At 40.8% G+C, this 25,081-nt stretch overlaps 1 protein-coding gene across 2 annotated transcripts in view; it reads right to left on the bottom strand.

The window, feature by feature from the left end:
* The window catches only part of HGF (hepatocyte growth factor), a 160,449-nt gene that overhangs the window by 95,999 nt on the left and 39,369 nt on the right, over positions 1-25,081 (bottom strand). For both annotated transcript variants that reach the window (XM_068276187.1, XM_068276188.1), the window contains exons 2-5: positions 13,441-13,606; positions 9,440-9,552; positions 7,688-7,802; positions 380-522 (exon numbers count right to left, since the gene is read on the bottom strand). In XM_068276187.1, the coding sequence (XP_068132288.1) occupies positions 380-522; positions 7,688-7,802; positions 9,440-9,552; positions 13,441-13,606 (537 nt within the window). The remainder of the gene's footprint in view (positions 1-379; positions 523-7,687; positions 7,803-9,439; positions 9,553-13,440; positions 13,607-25,081) is intronic.

The following is a 25,081-nucleotide window of genomic DNA, read 5'->3' as shown; positions in this document are numbered from 1 at the left end:
AGGCCTTCAAAGTGTTGCTCTGGGAGACATCTCAAGCTCACTCCAACCTGAATTATCGCAAATTCTTTCTGTTTTAGGAAAGCAAACTTTTGTTTATTTAGGCCTTCAAAGGTTGTGATTTGCAATGTGGGAGCAGAGGGGAGTGAGGGGGCGGGGGGCAGTAGGTTTGCCTAGTATGGGGCCCAAAAATGTCTGATGGCAGCCCTCTCCCCATACACTCTTTTTGCAAAAATCATTCTCACTCATCCCTAATCACAACCAAGTGCATAGATATTTTGCTAACATTTAGTTTGCTGTCATTAGCAGAGTTAATTTACAAGTGTCATTCTTTTTCAGAATTTGAATTGTAAAAATATTAGAGTCTTGTATAAACTGTTACCTTCTGAGCATAATGGAATGTCACATACTTCATGACGAACTTTAGGGTCCACTGTGAAACACCAAGGTCCCCCTTCTTCTCCTTTGGGATTCCGACAGTAGTTCTCTTTGAGGTCTTTACCTCGATAGCTCGAATGCAAAAAGCTAGTTTTAAAATGATATTATGGCAAACGTTGTAGTAAATGTCATCACGGTTTTTATGGTATATCGCTCATTTGACTATAATTTTAATATTCGAGTATGACTAGCTAAAACTCTACTACTTCTTTCTCCCCTAACCACAACTATGTACAAAGTGTTAAATATACCACTGGTAATTTTAGCCATTGCTGCAATAGCTACATTAATTACCAGCTGCCACTGTAAATATTAATTAACAGTCATCTACTTGTAACAGCTGAAAGTATTATTAGATAAGAGAGTACTACTGAATTTATATATACAGTATTATACTATAAATTAAGGCAATGTTCTGCAAGAAGTCACTCTCCAATTAATCACTTTAGCTTAATTATTTAGCTTACATCAATCAAATCAACACTTAAAGCAAAAACAGAAAATAATGAGGTGGCCTGATACAGATAGTAGACATTAGCTGTACATGCATGTACAATCCAGCTGAAATCTTTTAGACATGCATGCTTGATCAAGTGAATAAAAAAATCTACTCCTGAGTTCTGTATAAACTTTAGAGCTAGACACACACAGTCAGATGTACTGTAGCCTCTCTCCAGTTCAGCTATATTTACCAGAAGTCATATTTTTTGCTGACTAATGGATGTACAATTATATTGCAAGCTCTTTAGGCAGGATGCATTACTTTAACTTGTCTTTTATAATCTCTAGTTTCAAATGCATTCTTATTTTGTAATGCACAGTCTTGTGCAATATGCTTACAAATAAGTGTGAAAAAATTAGAATTTTGGCTGTGATTTTGCAAAACTTTTGCCTGTTTATCCCTATAGGGGTACATTTCATATTCCTCCCAATTCAAGTCACTATTAAAGGTCAGGTTTCTACTGTGCAATACTGCTCATCTCACAGTGTGACTGCAACAATAATTTATAAGGCAAATCATGCCACGTTACAATAAGAACGTGTGGATTCATCCTAGCATAATAATAAATGTATTGCATAAAGGCCAATTCCAGATACAAATGGTTGACTCCCTACAATAATGTTAGGGAGCATATAAAAAAAGAGATTCTGATTAAAATTATTTAAGACCAGTTTAAGTACTCGGTCAGGAGCAGCTTCATCATACACTTTCTGGATTAAAGATTTCCTGAACACATACATGCATAAACAGCAGCGGGAAATTTGGGCACAGGGCAAAGCCAAAAATTGACTCATCCTGCTCCTGCAAAAGTCCCGGAGGCGTTAATTACTATCCCCCATCCAGGACACCATGGATTCAGTGGGAAAGGCATAATTCGGCTGCCAGCTATTGCTGGTGGCCAAATTACACCGTTTAAAGTAATTTGGGTGCCATCTTTTCAAATAAGAAATGTTTCTGCAAAAGCTTCATATTACACTAAAAGTAACATTTTAGGGATTCTTTTTGATAAGAAATCAGATGGTAATTTACATTGGGCTTTAATAAATATATTAAAATGGGGCATTTAGATGTTAACTGAAGATCAATATCTTTGCACAAGAATGAAAATAGCTCCTATATGGTAAAGAGATGCATTTTCTTTAAATGCTGCACTGGATACACACATGAGAACAGGAAACAAGTCACTAACAAGAATAGGGTTGTCTCAATTTATGCATCTGTTTTCTTCTGAAATTACATAAAACAGAACATTACTACAATCCAGTCTTGTAAAATAAATGTAGAAAATAGCCCCAAATTATAGTTTCAACAGAGGACATTCCTTTACATAAACATGGAAACCACCTTCCTAAAAGCAGATGTGGTGATGAAGTTGCTTTGTGAATTCCAGCCCACACATTAACAAGCAGCAAATGTTTGGTGTTTAATTTGTTCCCATAATTGCTTTGCACATTGGCTTGTGCTGATGACATCATCATCTTTTTTCTCAAGGTTAATAAACAGAATAGCGTGCAGATACTTCATTTTGTCATTTGACCTTTGCAAATCTCAACTGTTTAGTTATATGTGAAAACAATAATACTGAACCCTAAGTGGACTTACTGAGAGTCTGGTTCCATGCTACATTTGCTAAGCCAAATTTAGTGCTACAGTTTTATGATTGATGTCTATGGTCAACTACACTTTATTTTTGTTGCATAGACATATAGGCCCTGATTCAAGTACCCTTTCTCTTAAGTTTTCTCACAAGAGATGTATTTGATAAATTAAGTTTTTACGTTTCCAGCCAGCAGAAAAGTACTTAAAATAAGTTGTGCCAAATGATCTCAAATAGTACCTGCAGTGTAATTTTAAATATAATAAATATAATCTATTTTGTACTCCTGGTGTGGCAACCGCAGCCATTGCCCCCGAGCTGAGGGTGAGCTGCAGCAACACAGGTGGGGTTGGACACAGACAGAGAGGCTCCAGCTTTGTGATGAGGATGGGATTTAACAATAGAGATGGCCGGAATTGTTTGCATGCAAACTTATTAGTGCAAACAACGGTGGTTTGCGTTCATGATCGAACGCAAACTTTATGCGAGTTCAATCCGCCCCCTATACTTCATCATTGGGGTAAACTTTGACCCTCTACATCACAGTCAGCAGACACATGGAAGCCAATCAGGCTACACTCCCTCCTGAAGCCCCCCCCCCCCTTGATAAAAGGCAGCAAGCAGCATTGGCCATTTCCTCACCCAGTCTGCTGCTGAATTAGGGAGAGAAGGGAGAGACATTGGAGACAAGATAGGGAAAGCTTAGTTCGGCTGTTGTTAGGCTTGTTAGCTTGCTCCTTGCTGATACTTATTGCTAAAAAGCAACCCAAAACAGCTCTTTTGAGAGCTAATGTTCATGTGATGTGATTTTTTTTTGTGTGTGGCCCACTGACACTTGCACATATAGCTCTGTCAGTAGCAGCTCGCCCTTGCTAATTGCTATGCTGTGCAAGACTCAGCACATTCAGTGCCTACCTGTTCACTGCACCTGACCTGTGTGACAGCTGCACATTTGTAATACCAGTTCGTGCATACCTGTTCATGTTCACTGCACCTGCGTGATAGCACGCAGTGTTATATACCAGTCACTGCATACCTGTTCATTGCACCTGTGTGTGACAGCTGCAAATGTGTAATACCAGTCTGTGCATACCTGTTCATGTTAACTGCACTTGCGTGACAGCACGCAGTGTTATATACCAGTCACTGCATACCTGCTCAGTGTACCTGTGTGTGTGACAGCTGCACATTTGCGACCATATGGGCTTGAAAACCGCTATCGCCTGCACTCTCGCCATGGTGCACACCAGTCCAGCACGACCGTCACTATACAAACAGCTCTTTGCAGTGTGTTACACAGTGAGTTTGGTCTGTCAGTGTGAAGCAGTACACTAATTACACTACCTGATTGATGTATACACATGCAAGATGTCTTTAAAGGAATACTTAAGTCTAGAAAAAAAAATGACATTTACTCACCTGGGGCATCCCTCAGCCCCCCGAAGCTGGATGGTGCCCTCGCAGCCCCGCTCCGATCGTCCTATCCCCGCCGGCGGCTACTTCCGGTTCGGCGACAGCCGCCGACAGGCTGGGAACGCAGCTGATTTTCCGAGTTCCCAGCCGCTGCTATCACTCTCTATGCTGCTATAGCGTATATACAGCATAGAGTGATAGCAGCGGCTGGGAACGCGGAAAATCAGCTGCGTTCCCAGCCTGTCGGCGGCTGTCGCCGAGCCGGAAGTAGCCACCGGCGGGGACAGGACGATCGGAGCGGGGCTGCGAGGGCACCATCCAGCTTCGGGGGGCTGAGGGATGCCCCAGGTGAGTAAATGTCATTTTTTTTTCTAGACTTAAGTATTCCTTTAAGCACTTTATGCCTCCAATTTAGCATGCATTTTGATTTCTGCCCTTAAAACGCTGAAGTCCTGATTTTTCCCCGGGACTTTTGGCATGTATCCCACTCCGCCATGCCCCCCTCCAGGTGTTAGACCCCTTGAAACATCTTTTCCATCACTTTTGTGGCCAGAATGAATGTTTGAAGTTTTGAAAGTTTGCTTGCCCATTGAAGTCTTTTGCGGTTCGCAAAGTTCACGCAAACCCGAACTTTTGCGGGAGTTCGCATTCGAGGTTCGCGAACCTAAAATCAGAGGTTTGAGCCATCTCTATTTAACAATAGTGGCCATTACCCGGTGAACAAATGATTTATATTCTTATTTATATTCCTGTATACTTGATTAAGCTAAGCTACCTTCAGGTACTTTATACATTACATAAATTACATTTAAAATTACAGCGCAGGTATTCTTTAAGCTTGGTATTACTTTTCTTACCTACTTTGTAGTAATTTTTTACTTGCTACGTGATCAAGAGAATTTTGTAACTAGGATGAAAAAACACTTCCTCTGAGAAAAGTCAAGGTAATGTTAATTGATTTGGGACTTAAGTAAGCAAAGAAAGCCAAAACATCCAATCTGATTTTATATTGTAATGTTTCTGAAATAATAAAAAGTAACATATGTTGCTGACTGGATGCTGTGTGTTTCTGTACCTACTTATGGTTTTAGTAAGTGACCAACACACTTAAAGGGAACCTACACTGAGAGGTATATGAATGTTTCCTTTTAAACAATACCAGTTTCCTGGCAGTCCTGATCTCTTTGTCTGCAATAGTGGCTGAATCACAGACCTGAAAAAAGCATGCAGCTAATCCAGTCTGACTTCAGTCAGAGCACCTGATCTGCATGCTTGTTCAGGGGCTGTGGCTGAAAGTATTAGAGGCATGTAATATGACAGTCTAGTCTACAGTCTAGTCTATTGAGCTGAACTCCCCATCAGATAAAAATCTTTGCAAGATGCTGTACACAAAGATGTTGTACTCATTCAACAGATCAGTTCCTGCAAAAGATCCGTTCCTGCAAAATGCATTCATAGTCTATGATATCTGCAGATCTCATACACCCCTTGTTCAACAGATGTTCATCTGCAGATCAGACAATTATCTGCAGATCTGAATATCCATCCTGTTGGATCTGATCTGCAGATTATTGTCCATTAAACAAGGTGTGTATGAGATCTGCAGATTTCATAGACTATGAATGCATTTTGCAGGAACAGATATTTTGCAGATACTGATCTGTTGCATGTGTACAGCATCTTTGTGCACCACATCTTGAAAAGATTTTTATCTGATAGGGAGTTCAGCTCAATAGACAGCTCAATAGAATAGACTGTGTAGAGTATGCTCTCCTACTACATGAAAGGGGGTAAAATTGGTCTGTGATCTTTCATTTTCCAAAGACTTTTATTTGATGTGTGTACCCACCTTTAAGGTCATAATTGTTTTTTGAATTTTCTCAGTTTACATACATGTGTGTATGAACAAGGTATCTCTGCAAAACAAAACATACACACAGTGTGTATGTTGTCCTGTAACTAACTATTGAAGGCCATCTGCATGGAATGGAATGCTTTTACATCTGAGCTATGAACAGCCCAGTCAGTCATGGTTTACTTCAAGCAGGTGATTACCGCAAGGCAAAGGCACTGACAAATATTTTGAAAAACGTTATCCTCAGGCCATTTCTCACATCTTACTAATGGGAACTCTGCACTCTGTAGCCACCTAATGATCATAATTTGTAAGACGTCAGCAAGTTCATTTAGTTTCCTTATCTACAATCTCTTTTAGCCAATAGGTAAACTATATTAAAGAGAGTCTGAAGCGAGAATAAATCTCGCTTCAGACCTCATAGATAGCAGGGGCACGTGTGCCCCTGCTAAACCGCCGCTATCCCGCGGCTTAACGGGGGTCCCTTTACCCCCAAATCCCCCTCGATACAGCCAGGGAGCGCTTCCTGGTTGGGGCAGGGCTCACCGCCGCAGCCCTGCCCCACGCGCGTCTGTCAGCGCGTATCTCCGCCTCTCCCCCGCCCCTCTCAGTCCTCCTTCACTGAGAGGGGCGGGGGAGAGGCGGCGATGCACCGCTGATAGACGCGACTGGAGGCAGGGCTGCAGCCGTTAGCTCTGTCTCCAGGAGCGACCAAGTCTGCGACCAAGTGTCGCAGTGGGGGGTTTGGGGGTGAAGGGACCCCCGTTTAGCGGCGCTATAGCGGCGGTTTAGCAGGGGCACACGTGCCCCTGCTAACTATGAGCTCTGAAGCGAGATTTATTCTCGCTTCAGAGTCTCTTTAAACTAAATGGCCAGGACAAGGATAGCTCATTTTCTTACACACTGTGATTAGCAATATTTCCAAGTCCAAGATGAAGTCTGCATATGTTTGGTGAAAGGATCGGTGAGCTACTTCATAGCTTTTATAATGAAGAATTAAAGAAGAGATTGTGACACCTGATTAGAGACGGATGGTGAGACCACCAAAAGTGAAGCTTACCATAGAGTATTTTGTTTAAAATATTCACATACTTAAAATAATAAGGTGAAACATATACTGACAAGATGAATATTGATTTACAGGGATATTATTTTTCCATTCTAGCACAAAGAACAAGAAAACCCCGGGCAGCAGACAGTAGGCAGTGCCTGAATATTTCACTGTGTCATTACAGCAGTAGTAGTAGATAAACCTATTCCATATGCTTTAACAGTAATGTTCATTTACAATTACATTTGGAGGCTTTCACTTCTTAGCAGAGCAGGCAGGATCAGCACTAGGGATGGTCAATGAGATGTAAATAATTTTGAGTTTCTGCAAATATTATGCAAATGTATGCACTTTATAATTGGACTTGTAGAAGTAATTGATTATGTTGATTGGTCCATTTCTACACTTTGACATTGACTCCAAATTATTATCCTTAGAACTGGACAATTTTGTGGAAATTTACAAAGTTCTGAATTCAACCAATACAAATCATCAACTAACTGATTTTGATTGCTCCAACTAAAAATAAAAACTGTGCATGCAATTAACATAAAATGTGCATCGACACAAAATGTTTAGCAGCTCATTGACCTAATTAGATCATTCTGTCAATAAATTTGTGTGGATAGGCACCATATCAAAATAATTTCAGGTGACTATGAAGAGAACACTTTGAAGACTAGGAATACTCATGATTTCATGTCTAGTTAGCATTCATATTGTATGCAGTTATTGAAAAGTACACAATTTGTTGTTTATTCACCACTATTGCCATGTTATAGTTTTACATCTTGCTTTCCTTTTTAGGAAATCTAGCTTACATTCTAATCTTACCTATGTTCATGTGGAACCATGGAATTCCATGATTGGCATAGCAGTCCACTTTTAGTTATATTCCTTGATCCCTTATAGTTACCACCTTTTCCATGAATGCAATTTCGGACATAATCTGGCATGAAAATAAAATAAAAACGGTTAGCTGTTGGACTTATTTAATTGAAAAACATGCAGCCGCTACATGCACATGAGTGTATTGGCATAACTGGTGGGTAACTTGTAGTCCTTTAACCCTCCTGGCGGTCTAATTAATTTCGCCAGGAGGGAGCGCAGCAGTTTTTTTTTTTAAATCATGTAGCGAGCCCAGGGCTCGCTACATGATAGCCGCTGAGCCCCCGCCCGCTTCGATCAGGAAAACCCGTTGGCGACGGGGCGGGATGACATCACCGACGTCAGCAACGGCGTGACGTCATTGGGAGTCCCCATCCACCCCTCAGCGCTGCCTGGCACTGATTGGCCAGGCAGCGCACGGGGTCTGAGGGGGGGGGGGCGCGGCGCGACTGATAGCGGCGTTTGAGCGCGGGGAGTCAGAGATCGGTGATTTATGACCCTACACTGCAGAGCGTAACCCTTACTGATAAGTAATTACAGCCATAAAACATGTGTCTGTCAGTAAATGGCTTTTAAGAGCAGAAAAGAGATAAAAAGGGTCAAAAATTCATAGATTTGAGCTCTGGCATACTTCAATGAAGGTGTCATGGAGCAGAAACAATGAAACAGTAAAAACATAAAAACTAGATTTAAATATAAAATACAACTGTGGGATATCTAAAAAAGTCATTTTTAGGAGAGGTAGGATAGATATAATTGTTTTTCTCAGAAGTGTATTTTCACCTCGTAAGTCCTTTAAGGTCATATAAGGTGGTATAAGCATGGCAGAGAGGGATACAAGATCATATGTACTGTGCACATTAGTTTTGTTTTGTGGAACACTTATTTAGATCTTATACTGTATATGCCTGATGCAGCTAACGGGTCCCATGCAACTCCTTTACCTGCCTGTATAGAGAACCTGAATGTGTTTTTTTTTTTCTTTTGTTTACTTTACTAAAACAACATAAAACATTTTTTTTTATAAATGTAAAGCAGGGTATTAATTACCTATAGATCACATGCTGGAAACTAAATAACAAACCAAGTGAATAATGTTTATTTGCTCATCTTTGCAAAAAAGCTATCATTATCTATTAAAGCGGACCCACATCAAACATTTTTTTTAATTCAAAATATTTAGTTGCACCACTCTGACACATACAAAGTATAAATAAACACTCCTTCAAGCCTATGAGCATTTCAGTGCATGCTTTTCACCCTACTCTTTTCATAACTAGGGTTATACAGGTGGCAGTCATTAGCAATTCCTCCTTTGCCGGACACCTCCTACTCCACCAGTCTACCGGATTCTGTCCCGGCAATATGAAAGGAGGGGAGGGTTTCCTCCAATAAATGTAACATATTTTACATTTGTCATCATGCAGCTGAAAAAAGGCTGCTATGTATTATTATAATTCAGAAAATAGATTTTATTTCTGAAATCTTGTATTTTTAATTTGGGTCCACTTTAAGCATTTATCACATACAATAAGTGTTTTAATTTAAGCAACAACACCTATTTAGAAACTTCCACATTTTAACCCTTAGTACTTATAACACTTTTTGCTAACGAGCATGCACATCATTCATGCAATATATAAAACACCATTTGCTAAGCATGTCTTTTGTTTAAAATATTTAAGAAAGTAATGTTACCTTTCTTCTCGTAAAGATCAAATGCGCGATCAAATTTTTTCTTGACTCCTGTTGACAAGCTATTGAAAGAAAACCAGTGGCATCTCTTTGTGCTTTTATCAAAAGCAAACGCCCTGGAGAGAATAATACCCTGATTAACATGAAACATACATAACTCTTAAATGCTGCTGGAGCAAAACACTCTCTCTTTATGTTTCAATCATGCCGGTTGACAGTAGCAAAGGAATGTAGACTGACTCATTATGCTTCTGACTGTACAGAGGCAAGTTGTGTTACTGACAATTCAGTACAGATAGGTAGAATGTGCCTGCTTTTAGCAAGTGAAAAAAAAAACATTAAAATATGAATCAGAACTATAAACTAATGCTGTAAATACCAGCAAACGTCATGATTTTCCCATGATGTACAAAAGATTCATGTGAAGTGTTGCTTCCGACAGATAATATATATAAAAAATACATACTAGCATGAGTCATCAGTTGCTGACATTTAAATGCACATTGGAACAATTTCATTATCTTATCTGCATCAGGCTGCATACACAATAATAACAGCACAATGGCACAAATAAAAGAATTGTTAACTTAAAAAAAACACACACACTAAAGAATTCACTGACTAAAACATAGACACCTGCAACTCATATCTACGGAGTACTTCTGTAATAAGAAAAAGGATTGGAAGAAATTTGTACTCAGAAACTATTAATAATTGGGTGATTAAAATGGTTAGCATCACTTTTAAAGCAATAGATACAAAGCACAGGTGTTTATAAACTAACGAACACACATTCAGCCAATGACATTTTATCAGAGGTTTGTGTTTTGTTTTGTTTTTGTATAGTTGTGTGCTAACAAGAAAGATTCAACTTAATGCCTGAAGTGTTTCTTTAAGGTGCAATTATTAAGACATTAAATTAGCAAACATATGTAATAATGAGTGTGGAGCTGGAAAAAAGGTTCAGATCATTAATATCTAGCTGAAATCTAATTCTAGCCAAACAATTTTTTGGCAGAAAATTAAAAAACTATATGTAAGAAGAACATGGCTCATCTGCCTCATAAGTCTCCCTGTGCCGACTTCAATAATCTAGATTTCTTTTTTTCTTTCTCCTCTCAATTCTACATAAGGTAAAACTCTATGCTGAAGAAACTATTCAAATCTTGTTCAAAGCTGAGCAGTCCAGATAGTCTACAGGCTTCCCCTATCCTCTTTGATGTCCCTGTCCCTGATCCAGTGCTGGGATCCTCTGAATGATGGGGGCACAGTTGAAAACAAGAAGAGGGTCTTGGCAAGCATCTATGGGCTGGTTGAGGATCAGAAAGGCCTCTGTATCACCCAGAGGCTTCCCTCTACTGAGGTAAGTATCTAACGTATTTTTGTCTGCCTGAACATCCACTCCTAAACCACGAATATGCCAAACCAAATTTAACATTCATGGGACAATATCTTCACTTGAGACATAATTGCTTTCAGAAGCTCTCTTTAGTCAGTCTAGCTGATAGTCTGCTTCAGAGCTTCCAGGCTAGGGGGTACCCTTGACATCTTGTCTTAGTCAAGCCAAGCTTCACTTTCCAAAAGGACTAAGTCCTTTTGTGATAGCCTTGTCTTTGGAGGCTGGTCTTATTGCTGCCACGTACAGGTGGGGAGGAAAGTGGTCCTGCAGTGGCAGGGAATATGACTTTTGTCAATTGCCAGACCACCCTGGTGGTCTATCTATTGCTATGCCCCTGTGGCGCCTTCTGCATTGGTAAGACCAAGAGGCTCCTCAGGACTCAGGAGAAACATTCTAAAATACCTTAATAATAGAAACTTGGCAATCAGCATTCTGATCATGCCAACAGGGGCAGACCACAAGCATTAGGGTTGTGGGTTTAGATTTTGATCCACCCTACCATCCGTGGAAATGGGATGGGGTTCATTTAGGTTGCCTCCTCCTACAGAGAGAATTTAAATGCATGCCAGTCCCCAGGTTTAAATGATTTTGAGTTTTGCACATTTTCTTCCTACCTCAATATTTTATTTCTCTGCAAATTTCTCTCTAGATTTTTCTCCTATCACTGTCCCCTGGCGCTGCCCCCTTCTGGTTTTGTTTTGTTGTGTCAACCTTTTTTTTGACTGCTCTTTCGCTGTCTGTTGTGCCTTCTCTCTTCCTGGATTGCACAGTGCTCTCCCTGTGCAGCATGCCTCCCCTTGATCCCTGTTTGCTAGTTTATTACTTGCATATTATTATGTGTTCCAGTCCTGGTCTTTGACCTGCTATGACTCATATTTTTAAGGGAATGTATATGGGATTTATTCACTTATTTGGATTTTTTGAAGTTGCAATAACAATTACATTTTGAAAAATATAGAACTAACCCAACACTTGGGTATCCATATCTATGAGCTGAGGCAAGTGTGGTAAATGCCGTTGGTGGGATCGAGTGGGACGAGTGGTTCCCAACTTCTCATATGCTTAACTTAATTGCAGATTAGGACAGCATGCACAGTTACTGTCAGGGAAGCAGGCACATGCTGCAGCCTTATTCTGTTGTGTGCAAAGCTTTTGAAAAAGGTATTCCTTTCACAATTTCTTTATTTTTTATAAATGTTGATATTATATACAATTTGTACATGTGGGTAGCCATATATCAATATTATATTTGCAGGTTCTGTTTTGTACTTTTCTAAGCGTACCCTAAGGTAGATGATTTACACTCCTTGTGTAGATAAGATCTCAACAGTTGTTGAACAAGGTAGGCAATTTAATTACAACAAACAGCAAAGTCATAAATAATCTACACATTAAATACATGAACAGCAAGTTTATAAATCATAATAATCACAATAGTAACATAAAAGCAGACACCTTTATGCACCATCATCGATTTTGAAATTTGGCCCAGAAACCTCGATTCAGAGGTGTTAAATATAGGCCCTCTCTGATAGCTTGTAATTATCTTTGCTCCAGATAACTCTACCTTCCCCAATCAATAGGTCGGTGATTCTGCCTTTTTCAGTGATGGGTAATAAGTCTTGGGATGTAGGAATGGGTCAGGCTTACTATTACCTTTTAAAATGTCGCAATGGCTGGGGTTGTGCCACCTAGAAAATACCATATGGTATGTAACACTTTAACAGTCCTGAACATTGAATCCCTAAAGCAAATCTGTTTGTCTTTATACTCTGTTACCAAACAAAATGTTACATTACTGGTTTTAAGAAAAACAAAAGTTTGCTTTCTTAAAACAGAAAGAATTTGTGATAAATTAGGTTGGAGTGAGCTTGAGATGTCTCCCAGGGCATCACTGCTGAATATATGCAAATTAACCATTGTTCCCTTAGAAGCTAAACACACCTCCAGAACCGGTGGAATGCAATGATGTGTCAGCTTGTTAATTTGTACAGAGCCCTAATGATCCAACATGCATACAGACTGTTTCAGATTGATTACTGGTTTTACATTGATTACATTTCTTAGGAATTCCAGCAACTGTATGGGAAACTAACTCAAGTTCACTTGAAGGCATTTCTTTCTATGAATTCACTTGTGCAGTGGGGAATAATGTTATTTGTTTTGCTCACAGAAATTTGCATCAAGGTAATCCAAATGAGTAATTTAATTCTAGAAGAGCTTTATTATGAGTATGTTTTAGGCCAATAATTTAAAATAAATGCACTCATTCTTCTGAACAAAAACAATCTGTGAGTGGGTAACATTTGAGATGTCTTCCTGAAGCTGTTAATATTTCTCTAGTAGTCCATATTTCTAAATTACATTTCAGCCACTACTGAGAACAACAGCTATTGTTTACCAGACACATAATGAAAGCTTTTGTGTTTGAAATCATGGAATTCCACGCCAGTGGTACATATGCTGAGCAGATGATTGCAACAATGAAAAACATTAGTACCAATTTGGCATCCTTCACTGAGAGCATCCCTACAGACACATATTTTTTCTCACACACAGCCGAATAAGTTGTATCTAATACCATTCATGTAGTCTAGCTACTTACTTGCAAGTAAAAGAAAGTCCTTTATTACGAGTACATCTCTTGGCACAGTTGTCAGTGGTGTTTAGATACTTCGTTTTCACATCAAGTGCTTTGTTAATTCTAGTTAAAGTGGTGTCGGCCATCTTCATGTAGTCATGTAGCGTGTTTCTTTTTTTCAGTTGACCCTCTATGAAAAAGAAAAGATTCAACTCAGCTGTAGAAAAGGTAACGTGATCCAAAATGTCTCTATCATAGGTTCGTACAATAAGTGTCATCATCACCTAATTTAACTGATATTACTCCAAATTATTCTACATTCCTTGGCAATGAGCATTGTATTAATACTATGCTAAAAAAAAAAAAAAAAACAGAATGTATTATTATTATTTATTGTATGTATAAAGCACCAACATATTATGCAGCGCTGGGCAATAAATAGGGGTACCTACAATGTTAGCAAGGGGTTTCAGACAGAGAAGTAGCACCAGGTTATACAACATAGCACAAGGTTATACACACATACAGGGTATAAGATACAGGATCATGCACTTTTACAGAGACCAAGCAATTCAAGTCCAAGTAAGTCCATGGAAAATATGTTATTGGTGGGGAGGGAAACCCTGTCACAGGCATACAATCTAAAGAGGAGGGGGGAATGTAACGTAATGGTAACTCCTCCCCCCCCCAAAAAAAATGGTACATTTTTTTGCCTCATAACTTCTCTGAGCCTCTTGCTAGGCAAATCATGAAAAAGGGCATGAGGCGATGCTGCTAGTAGAATATTAGCAATATCCTACTATACTATTGGACAGTGGTTAATTCTGATAGTAGGCAGAAATTTTACTGATATTCTGCTATAACTATACCTAACCCCCCTATCACTATACCAAACCTCCCTCTCACTCAAACCCTTATCTATTCTTATTACTTACCTATACCTACCTACACCTAATCCCCCCCCACACACACACACCTATAGCTTATACTATTAGTGCCATTGCTATTTGTCCCTTTGCTATCCCTATCTGTGCCATTGATCTCTCCTCTTTCTGCTACTGTCTTGTCCCTCTGGCGCTTTCTTAACTTTCTGGATTGTGCTTACTTCCGGCACTTGTGCTATATTCAATATATATATATATATATATATATATATATATATATATATATATATATATATATATATATATATATATGCAATTAACATTGTGGTCTATGGCAACACCCACATTTCCAGGCACCAAATCTGCTGTCTCAATGGCCAGGACTAGTATCATGCTATGTTGTGTTAGTAAGGTTGCTTCTATTTGGGCCAACATACTTTGCCTTCTTTGAGCCATATCCTATTCAAGGTGATAAGTAGCTTGCAGATGCGAGCTACTTATCACCTTGCCATCGCGCGAGGATTACCGGCAAATCCTATTGCCCAAATTCTTCGTGCAATGGCCGATCGTTAGGGAGCATTACTCAGGCGAAAGCCTGAGCGATGCTCCCTTTTACCGAGCGATGGGGAGTGAGGTTTACGCTGTGGTGCTGTCCATCAGCACCATGGCCTCACTCCCCACACATGCGCACTCGCCCGCCGCCGTCTTCCGCCGCTGCATCTGGGGGTCTCCTTTAATAAGGAGACCCCCAGAGCTCCCCGTCGGGTCGCCGCACAGTTTAGAAGCCCCCGCGCAGCTCTGCACCGGCACCCCTGCTGGCATACATACCGCCGCAGATCACCCGCCGCCTCTCGCCGCAAAATCCGTTGCGTAATTACAGTGTATCTAACACTGTAATTACTGTCGGCATAGAAGGTGCCCGGGCAAAGCATCTTTGAATCTGCAGCCTGGGCTCCCCATTGGTCCGCTGTCTGAGCCATTTTATTGGTTTAGACAGCGGACAAATGGGGAGCCCAGGCTGCAGATTCAAAGATGCTTTGCCCGGGCTCCTTCTATGCCGACAGTAATTACAGTGTTAGATACACTGTAATTACGCGACGGATTTTGCGGCGAGAGGCGGCGGGTGATCTGCGGCGGTATGTATGCCAGCAGGGGTGCCGGTGCAGAGCTGCGCGGGGGCTTCTAAACTGTGCGGCGACCCGACGGGGAGCTCTGGGGGTCTCCTTATTAAAGGAGACCCCCAGATGCTGCGGCGACGACATGCGTTAGCTAGTTTAGACCTGCTTTTTGCAGGTCTAAGCTAACGCTCATGTCTGCCGGGAAGCATCGCTTCCCGGAGACATGATAAGGGTAATTGGATTCGGTGTTAAGAACTCGCTGGGCGATTATATCGCCCAAGCGAGTTCTTTTCCGCCTGGGGGGGTCTAACGTTTAATTAGATTAGGCGATGCCCCCATCGCCTAAGTTAAGAACTCGCCAGTGCTTAGCGCTGGCGAGTTCAGCAATAGAATATGGCCCCTTATCTTTAATACCATAACATTGTTTTCTTCATAAAAGCACCCAGTAAATTGTGTTTTCTCTTATAACCAATACATGTTTCCTATAAAATCATCCAAAATCTTGTTCTTCTAGGTTTGCCAGTTAGAAAAAATCTAGAGAGAGATGTATCCACTGTATAACTCCTCATGCCGCTTTTGCCATATACTGTGCTTCGATATATTATATATATTAATAAATTTGTGCTTGCACAGTGAGGAGGTGCTTTGTGGCAAATGTTGTCTTTTAGGCATCCAACAATGCCAGTTTTTGAAGGCTTACACCTTATTTCTCCCTCTTCCTAAAACCATGAAAAGTCCATTGGGGTTTGACTGTGAACAGCCCATGTCATTTAGACTCTAAAGAACATTCTGTGATCTTTGGACTCTAAAGGTGCCCATTAATGGTACAATTTTTCACTAAATGCGATCTTTCAATGAGATTTGAATGATCGTAACTAATCGGAAGGCAATTATCCATTGTTGACATTTACTGAATGATTCTTTCTTCAAATTCGATTATAACATTCCAACTTTCAGATTGATTTTAACCTATTTAGCAATCGACCAAAGAATCTTTCCTTATCGATTGCCTTCATGAACGGCAAATTTTCTATACAATTCAATCATCAAAATTGCATCAAAAGATCACATTTGGTGAAAAAATTGTTCCCTTAATGGGTACCTTAAAGGACACCTGAAGTGAGAGAGCTATAGAGGCTGCCATATTAATTTCCTTATAAACAATGCAGATTGTCTAGCAGTCCCGCTGATCCTCTGCTTCTAATGCTTTTAGTTATAGACCATGAAAAAGCATGCAAATTATTTTGTACCAATTCTGTATTTTGTATGTTGGTGTACACCATTGTGTGTATTATCGTAATATGTAAATATTATGTACCCCATGTTTGTTTCTTACATTGTACAGTGGCACAGAATATGTTGGTGCTTTTTAAATCAATAATAATAGTAATAAAAAGGAAAAAAGGATATAAATATGACAGTCTCCATATCCCTCTCACTTCAGGAGTCCTTAAAAAATTACTTTCTGAAAAGGTACAGCTATCAGAGAGTATCTACTACAATATTACACTCAAAGAGGAACTCCAGTGAAAATAATGTAATAAAAAAAGTGCTTAATTTTTACAATAATTATGTATAAATGATTTAGTCAGTGTTTACCCATTGTGAAATCTTTCCTCTCCCTGATTTACATCCTGACATTTATCGCATGGTGACATTTTTACTGCTGGCAGGTGATGTCACTGGAAGCAGATGCTGCTTGCATTTTTTTGGCAGTTGGAAACAGCTGTTATTTCCCACAATGCAACAAGGCTACCACAGTGTGATGTCAGTACCTCAGCGCTGTGAGGCGCTGACATCTTATCGTGGGAGGGGTTTCACCACAAAATCAGCCATATAGAGCCCCCTGATGATCCATTTGAGAAAAGGAATATATTTCTCATGGGAAAGGGGGTATCAGCTACTAATTGGGATGAAGTTCAATTCTTTATTACGGTTTCTCTTTAGCAGTGCATCCAATGCTGATCACCCTGTACTTACAGCCAAACTGATACTGGTATAAAGAAGATTATATACAACAGAAAAAGGGATATTTTAATGAGCACTGGAGTAAAGATGCCCTTTAACGGTACAATTTTTCACTAAGTGCAATCTTTCAATGTGATTTGAATGATCTTAACTAATATGAAGGCAATTATTGATTGTACACATTTACTGAATGATGTCAGGAATGAATGTGACAAAGGGTGAGCAGTAATTAGGGTTATTGGTTGCTGTAAAGCTTCATTTAGGAATGTTAGTGCTAGGGGGCACAATGAGCAAGGTTAGGTTAGGTTTGTTTTAGACTAGGGCCAGTTCTAGACTTTCTGCTGCCTGAAGAAACTTTGGAGGATGAATACTTAAAGGGGCACTACAGCGAAAACTGTAACATTTAAAATATGTGCAAACAAATAAAAAGTACATTTTTTCCCCAGAGTAAAATGAGCCATAAATTACTTTTCTCCTATGTTGCTGTCACTTACAGTAGGTAGTAGAAATCTGACAGAAGTGACAGGTTTTGGACTAGTCCATCTCTTTATAGGGGATTCTCAGGGATATATTTATTTTCAAAAGCACTTCGTGAATGGCCGTTGCTCTGTCCAACTGCTAAAAAACTGTGTAGCGAGCAGGGAAGCTGGTCAGCATCATTGTTTAAATCATTTTTCAGGAATATCTTTATAAACAATAAAAGCCTTGCTGAGAATCCCCTATCAAGAGATGGACTAGTCCAAAACCTGTCACTTCTGTCAGATTTCTACTGCTTACTGTAAGTGACAGCATTATAGGAAAAAAAGTAATTTATGGCTCATTTTACTCTGGAAAAATGTACTTCTTATTTGTATATGTTTGCACATATTTAAAATTTTACATTTTTTACTGTAGTACCCCTTTAAGAAGTTTGGTGTTAGGAAGGTTAGGTGACATTATATTTATTTATTCCATATGGGAGCTGTCTTTTCCAATGGCAGACAAAACATACATGCAAAGTTATTTTGAACACAGGCCACTTGAAGCAAATGGATAACAAAGCAGCTGAGCTAAATTATGAAAAGGAACCACTAGTTCATTGAAAGTGTTCAAATGTAGTATAGTTACCATACAGTCGTGTTCTTACAAGCCCTTACTGATATGCAGAGAAACAAAATTGTTTTCACTGTCCAAGTATTCACAGCTTCTAAATAAAGCCCTTACAGTGCAAATAGGCAAGCTAGCCATATCTTTTCCTCCCCATACTGCTGCATATGACTTAAGCCTAACAGGAGCCTTCTAAGAAATGTGACCACGTTGAAGTAATTGACATTGCAGGAAGTGTTGTATCACAAGAAACAAATGTCACGACAAATGACTTTCCTTCCTCTTTCTTTCAATTTTCTAAGTTGATTAACAATTCTAAATATGAACCATGTCAGCAAAAGCAAGCACAAAATAAATAAATAAACATGTGGTTGCTTTCTACAAATAAAAAAATGCCCACTTTTTTTTTTATTAAAAAAAAATACTTTATAAAATATTTATATTAGTATCATTATTTTGTCAAGTGAATATACGGTTAGTTGTTTTACTCCGAATGGGCCTGAAGCAATAACTTTTGGGAAATTTGCTAAGCAAGGCTGGTACTAATGCCAGGGGAGTAGTGCACAATGCATAATTAGTGCAGTCTACTATTACCTAAACAAAACCCAAGTTGCTATAGTAACACCTAGTTGCTATGGCACTGCACGGTACGCTACTTGTGTAAGTAACATACTGCCCATTACCATAGCAATACGCATGTTACCCAGGAAAATCGGGTTGCACTAATTGTGTTATGTCTACTATATCCGCTAGCAGCGCATGGCCAATTTACCAACAGTTAGTGCATCAGGCCCAATATTTGAAAAGTGGAATACATGCATATTTACTGTTGCTTCTGCAGTGATAACTGTGTAAGCAATATGTTCAGAAGGTGCTGTGGATGCAGTCAGAGATGGCTGATAAACAGAATGCATATGCTGATACAGTAGACATTTCTGTCATCAGTTGACAACAAGATATAAATATTATTATTTGGAGTTCATTTCAAGTTAAGAACACATGTTATAGTTGTTTTGTTATATCCATTTATTTCCTGTTTTTTCCGATTCTTCCGATCTTTGATTCAGATTAAAAAACCGTAGCAGCATGCAGTATGTTTTTTTTAATCGGAATAAAAAAAATCAGATCAGATAAAAAAAATCGGAATTGCATGTAGTGTGTAAGAGGCCTAATTTGTATGCCATTTCCGGTTTATAGACAGCTGTACATTTAACCACATAACGACCGCCCCCAGCCGATGGGCGGCGGCAAAGTCTGGGCCCAAACGACCGCAATACGCCCATCGGCGGGGGCGGCTGCGGGAGTGGCTATGCGGCGATCGCGTCATTCGTGACGCGATCAGCCGCCGGGGACTGGCTCCGCCCCCCGTTCGCCGTAACCCGCCGGCCGTTCGGAAGCGCCGGCGGGTTACTGGCATCCGGATCGCCGCTGCAACAGTGTATAATAGGCTTTGTAATGTATACAAAGCCTATTATACTGGCTGCCTCCTGCCCTGGTGGTCCCAGTGTCCGAGGGACCACCAGGGCAGGCTGCAGCCACCCTAGTCTGCACCAAACACACTGATTTCCCCCCCCCCTGCCCCCTGATCGCCCACAGCACCCCTCAGACCCCCCCCTGCCCACCCCCCAGACCACTGTTTGCACCCAGTCACCCTCCTAATCACCCATCAATCACTCCCTGTCACTATCTGTCAACGCTATTTTTTTTTTAAGTCCCTAATCTGCCCCCTACTCCCTCCTGATCACCCCCCCCACCCCTCAGATTCTCCCCAGACCCCCCCCAGACCCCCCCCCCCCCCGTGTACTGTATGCATCTATCCCCCCTGATCACCTGTCAATCACCTGTCAATCACCTGTCAATCACCTGTCAATCACCCGTCAATCACCCCCTGTCACTGCCACCCATCAATCAGCCCCTGATCTGCCCCTTGCGGGCAATCTGATCACCCCCCCACACCAATAGATCGCCCGCAGATCCGACATCAGATCACCTCCCAAATCCATTGTTTACATCTATTCTCTCCTCTAAACACCCACTAATTACCCATCAATCACCCCCTATCACCACCTGTCACTGTTACCCATCAGATTAGACCCTAATCTGCCCCTTGCGGGCACCCAATCACCTGCCCACACGCTCAGATTGCCCTCAGACCCCCCCCTTATCAATTCGCCCGTGCAATATTTACATCTGTTCTCCCCTGTAATAACCCACTGATTACCTGTCAATCACCCATCAATCACCCCCTGTCACTGCCACCCATCAATCACCCCCTGTCACTGCCACCCATCAATCAGCCCCTAACCTGCCCCTTGCGGGCAATCTGATCACCCACCCACACCAATAGATCGCCCGCAGATCCGACATCAGATCACCTCCCAAATCCATTGTTTACATCTATTCTCTCCTCTAAACACCCACTAATTACCCATCAATCACCCCCTATCACCACCTGTCACTGTTACCCATCAGATTAGACCCTAATCTGCCCCTTGCGGGCACCCAATCACCTGCCCACACGCTCAGATTGCCCTCAGACCCCCCCCTTATCAATTCGCCCGTGCAATATTTACATCTGTTCTCCCCTGTAATAACCCACTGATTACCTGTCAATCACCCATCAATCACCCCCTGTCACTGCCACCCATCAATCACCCCCTGTCACTGCCACCCATCAATCAGCCCCTAACCTGCCCCTTGCGGGCAATCTGATCACCCACCCACACCAATAGATCGCCCGCAGATCCGACATCAGATCACCTCCCAAATCCATTGTTTACATCTATTCTCTCCTCTAAACACCCACTAATTACCCATCAATCACCCCCTATCACCACCTGTCACTGTTACCCATCAGATTAGACCCTAATCTGCCCCTTGCGGGCACCCAATCACCCGCCCACACCTCAGAACGCCCTCAGACCCCAGCCCTGATCACCTCGCCAGTGCATTGCTTGCATCTATTTCCCCCCTCTAATCACACCTTGAGACACCCATCAATCACCTCCTGTCACCCCCTAGCACACCTACCCATCAGATCAGGCCCTAATTTGCCCCGTGTGGGCTCCTGATCACTCGGCCAAACCCTCAGATCCCCCTCAGACCCCCTTCCGATCACCTCCCCAGTGCATTGATTGCATCTATTTTCCCCTCTAACCGCCCCCTGAGACACCCATCAATCACCTCCTGTCACCCCCCTAGCACTCCTATCCATCAGATCAGGCCCAATACATCCTGTCATCTAAGAGGCCACCCTGCTTATGACCGATTCCACAAAATTTGCCCCCTCATAGACCACCTGTCATCAAAATTTGCAGATGCTTATACCCCTGAACAGTCATTTTGAGAAATTTGGTTTCCAGACTACTCACAGTTTTGGGCCCGTAAAATGCCAGGGCAGTATAGGAACCCCACAAGTGACCCCATTTTAGAAAGAAGACACCCCAAGGTATTCTGTTAGGTGTATGATGAGTTCATAGAATATTTTATTTTTTGTCAAAAGTTAGCGGAAATTGGATTGTTATTGTTTTTTTCACAAAGTGTCATTTTTCACTAACTTGTGAGAAAAAATAAAATCTTCTATGAACTCACCATACCCCTAACGGAATACCTTGGGGTGTCTTCTTTCTAAAATGGGGTCACTTGTGGGGTTCCTATACTGCCCTGGCATTTTAGGGGCCCTAAACCGTGAGGAGTAGTCTAGAAAACAAATGCCTCAAAATGACCTGTGAATAGGACGTTGGGCCCCTTAGCGCACCTAGGCTGCAAAAAAGTGTCACACATGTGGTATCGCCATACTCAGGAGAAGTAGTATAATGTGTTTTGTGGTGTATTTTTACACATACCCATGCTGGGTGGGAGAAATCTCTCTGTAAATGGACAATTGTGTGTAAAAAAAATCAAAAATGTGTCATTTACAGAGATATTTCTCCCACCCAGCATGGTTATATGTAAAAATACACCACAAAACACATTATACTACTTCTTCTGAGTACGGCGATACCACATGTGTGACACTTTTTTGCAGCCTAACTGTGCTAAGGGGCCCAAAGTCCAATGAGTACCTTTAGGATTTCACAGGTCATTTTGAGACATTTGGGTTCAAGACTACTCCTCACGGTTTAGGGCCCCTAAAATGCCAGGGCAGTATAGGAACCCCACAAGTGACCCCATTTTAGAAAGAAGACACCCCAAGGTATTCTTTTAGGTGTATGATGAGTTCATAGAAGATTTTATTTTTTGTCACAAGTTAGCGGAAATTGATATGTATTGTTTTTTTTTTCACAAAGTGTCATTTTCCGCTAACTTGTGACAAAAAAAAAATCTTCTATGAACTCACCATACTCCTAACAGAATACCTTGGGGTGTCTTCTTTCTAAAATGGGGTCACTTGTGGGGTTCCTATACTGCCCTGGCATTTTAGGGGCCCTAAACCGTGAGGAGTAGTCTAGAATCCAAATGCCTCAAAATGACCTGTGAATAGGACGTTAGGCCCCTTAGCGCACCTAGGTTGCAAAAAAGTGTCACACATGTGGTATCGCCGTACTCAGAAGAAGTAGTATAATGTGTTTTGGGGTGTATTTTTATACATACCCATGCTGGGTGGGAGAAATCTCTCTGTAAATGGACAATTGTGTGTAAAAAAAATCAAATAATTGTCATTTACAGAGATATTTCTCCCACCCAGCATGGGTATGTGTAAAAATACACCCCAAAACACATTATACTACTTCTCCTGAGTACGGCGGTACCACATGTGTGGCACTTTTTTGCACCCTAAGTGCGCTAAGGGGCCCAAAGTCCAATGAGTACCTTTAGGATTTCACAGGTCATTTTGCCACATTTGGTTTCAAGACTACTCCTCACGGTTTAGGGCCCCTAAAATGCCAGGGCAGTATAGGAACCCCACAAATGACTCCATTTTAGAAAGAAGACACCCCAAGGTATTCCGTTAGGAGAATGGCGAGTTCATAGAAGATTTTATTTTTTGTCACAAGTTAGCGGAAAATGACACTTTGTGAAAAAAAACAATTACAATCAATTTCCGCTAACTTGTGACAAAAAAAAAAAATCTTCTATGAACTCACCATACATCTAACGGAATACCTTGGGGTGTCTTCTTTCTAAAATGGGGTAATTTGTGGGGTTCCTATACTGTCCTGGCATTTTAGGGGCCCTAAACCGTGAGGAGTAGTCTTGAAACGAAATTTCTCAAAATGACCTGTGAAATCCTAAAGGTACTCATTGGACTTTGGGCCCCTTAGCGCAGTTAGGGTGCAAAAAAGTGCCACACATGTGGTATCGCCGTACTCAGGAGAAGTAGTATAATGTGTTTTGGGGTGTATTTTTCCACATACCCATGCTGAGTGGGAGAAATATCTCTATAAATAGACAATTGTGTGTAAAAAAAATAAAAAAATTGTCATTTACGGAGATATTTCTCCCACCCAGCATGTGTATGTGTAAAAATACACCCCAAAACACATTATAGTACTTTTCCTGAGTACGGCAATACCACATGTGTGGCACTTTTTTGCGGCCTAACTGCGCTAAGGGGCCCAAAGTCCAATGAGCATCTTTAGGCTTTACAGGGGTGCTTACAATTAGGCACCCCCCAAATGCCAGGACAGTAAACACACCCCACAAATGACCCCATTCTGGAAAGTAGACACTTCAAGGTATTCAGAGAGGAGCATAGTGAGTCCGTGGCAGATTTCATTTTTTTTTGTCGCAAGTTAGAAGAAATGGAAACTTTTTTTTTTTTTTTTTTTTGTCACAAACTGTCATTTTCCGCTAACTTGTGACAAAAAATAAAATCTTCTATGAACTCACCATGCCTCTCACTGAATACTTTGGGATGTCTTCTTTCCAAAATGGGGTCATTTGGGGGGTATTTGTACTATCCTGGAATTTTAGCCCCTCATGAAACATGACAGGTGCGCAGAAAAGTCAGAGATGCTTGAAAATGGGAAAATTCACTTTTGGCACCATAGTTTGTAAACGCTATAACTTTTACCCAATCCAATAAATATACACTGAATGTTTTTTTTTTTATCAAAGACATGTAGCAGAATAACTTTCGCGCTCAAATGTATAGGAAATTTTACTTTATTTGAAAAATGTCAGCACAGAAAGTTAAAAAAGTCATTTTTTTGACAAAATTCATGTCTTTTTTGATGAATATAATAAAAAGTAAAACTCGCAGCAGCAATCAAATAGCATCAAAAGAAAGCTGTATTAGTGACAAGAAAAGGAGGTAAAATTCATTTAGGTGGTAGGTTTTATGACCGAGCAATAAACCGTGAAAGCTGCAGTGGTCTGAATGGAGAAAAAGGCTCTGGTCCTTAAAGAGACTCTGTAACAAATTGTTTATCTTTATTTCTTCTATGCTATAAGTTCCTATGCCTTTTCTAATGTGGTCTGGCTTACTGCAGCTTTTCCTAATTGCACAGTAGCTGTGTTATCTCTGTTATATGATCTAATCTTCTCTCTATAGTCGGCACAGTCAGGCTGAGGCAGTCAGACTGGAATGTGCAGGGCTGCTTGTGATTAGCTAGAAGCTGTACACACCCCCTGCAGGCTCTGTGTGACTAACACACTCTGCTTAGC

The sequence above is a fragment of the Hyperolius riggenbachi genome, chromosome 3 (assembly GCF_040937935.1).
Source record: "Hyperolius riggenbachi isolate aHypRig1 chromosome 3, aHypRig1.pri, whole genome shotgun sequence".
In the NCBI taxonomy this organism is placed as follows: Eukaryota; Metazoa; Chordata; class Amphibia; order Anura; family Hyperoliidae; genus Hyperolius; species Hyperolius riggenbachi.
The sequence above is the reverse complement of the archived record's forward strand: the minus strand, read 5'-3'. Positions and strand labels throughout refer to the sequence as shown.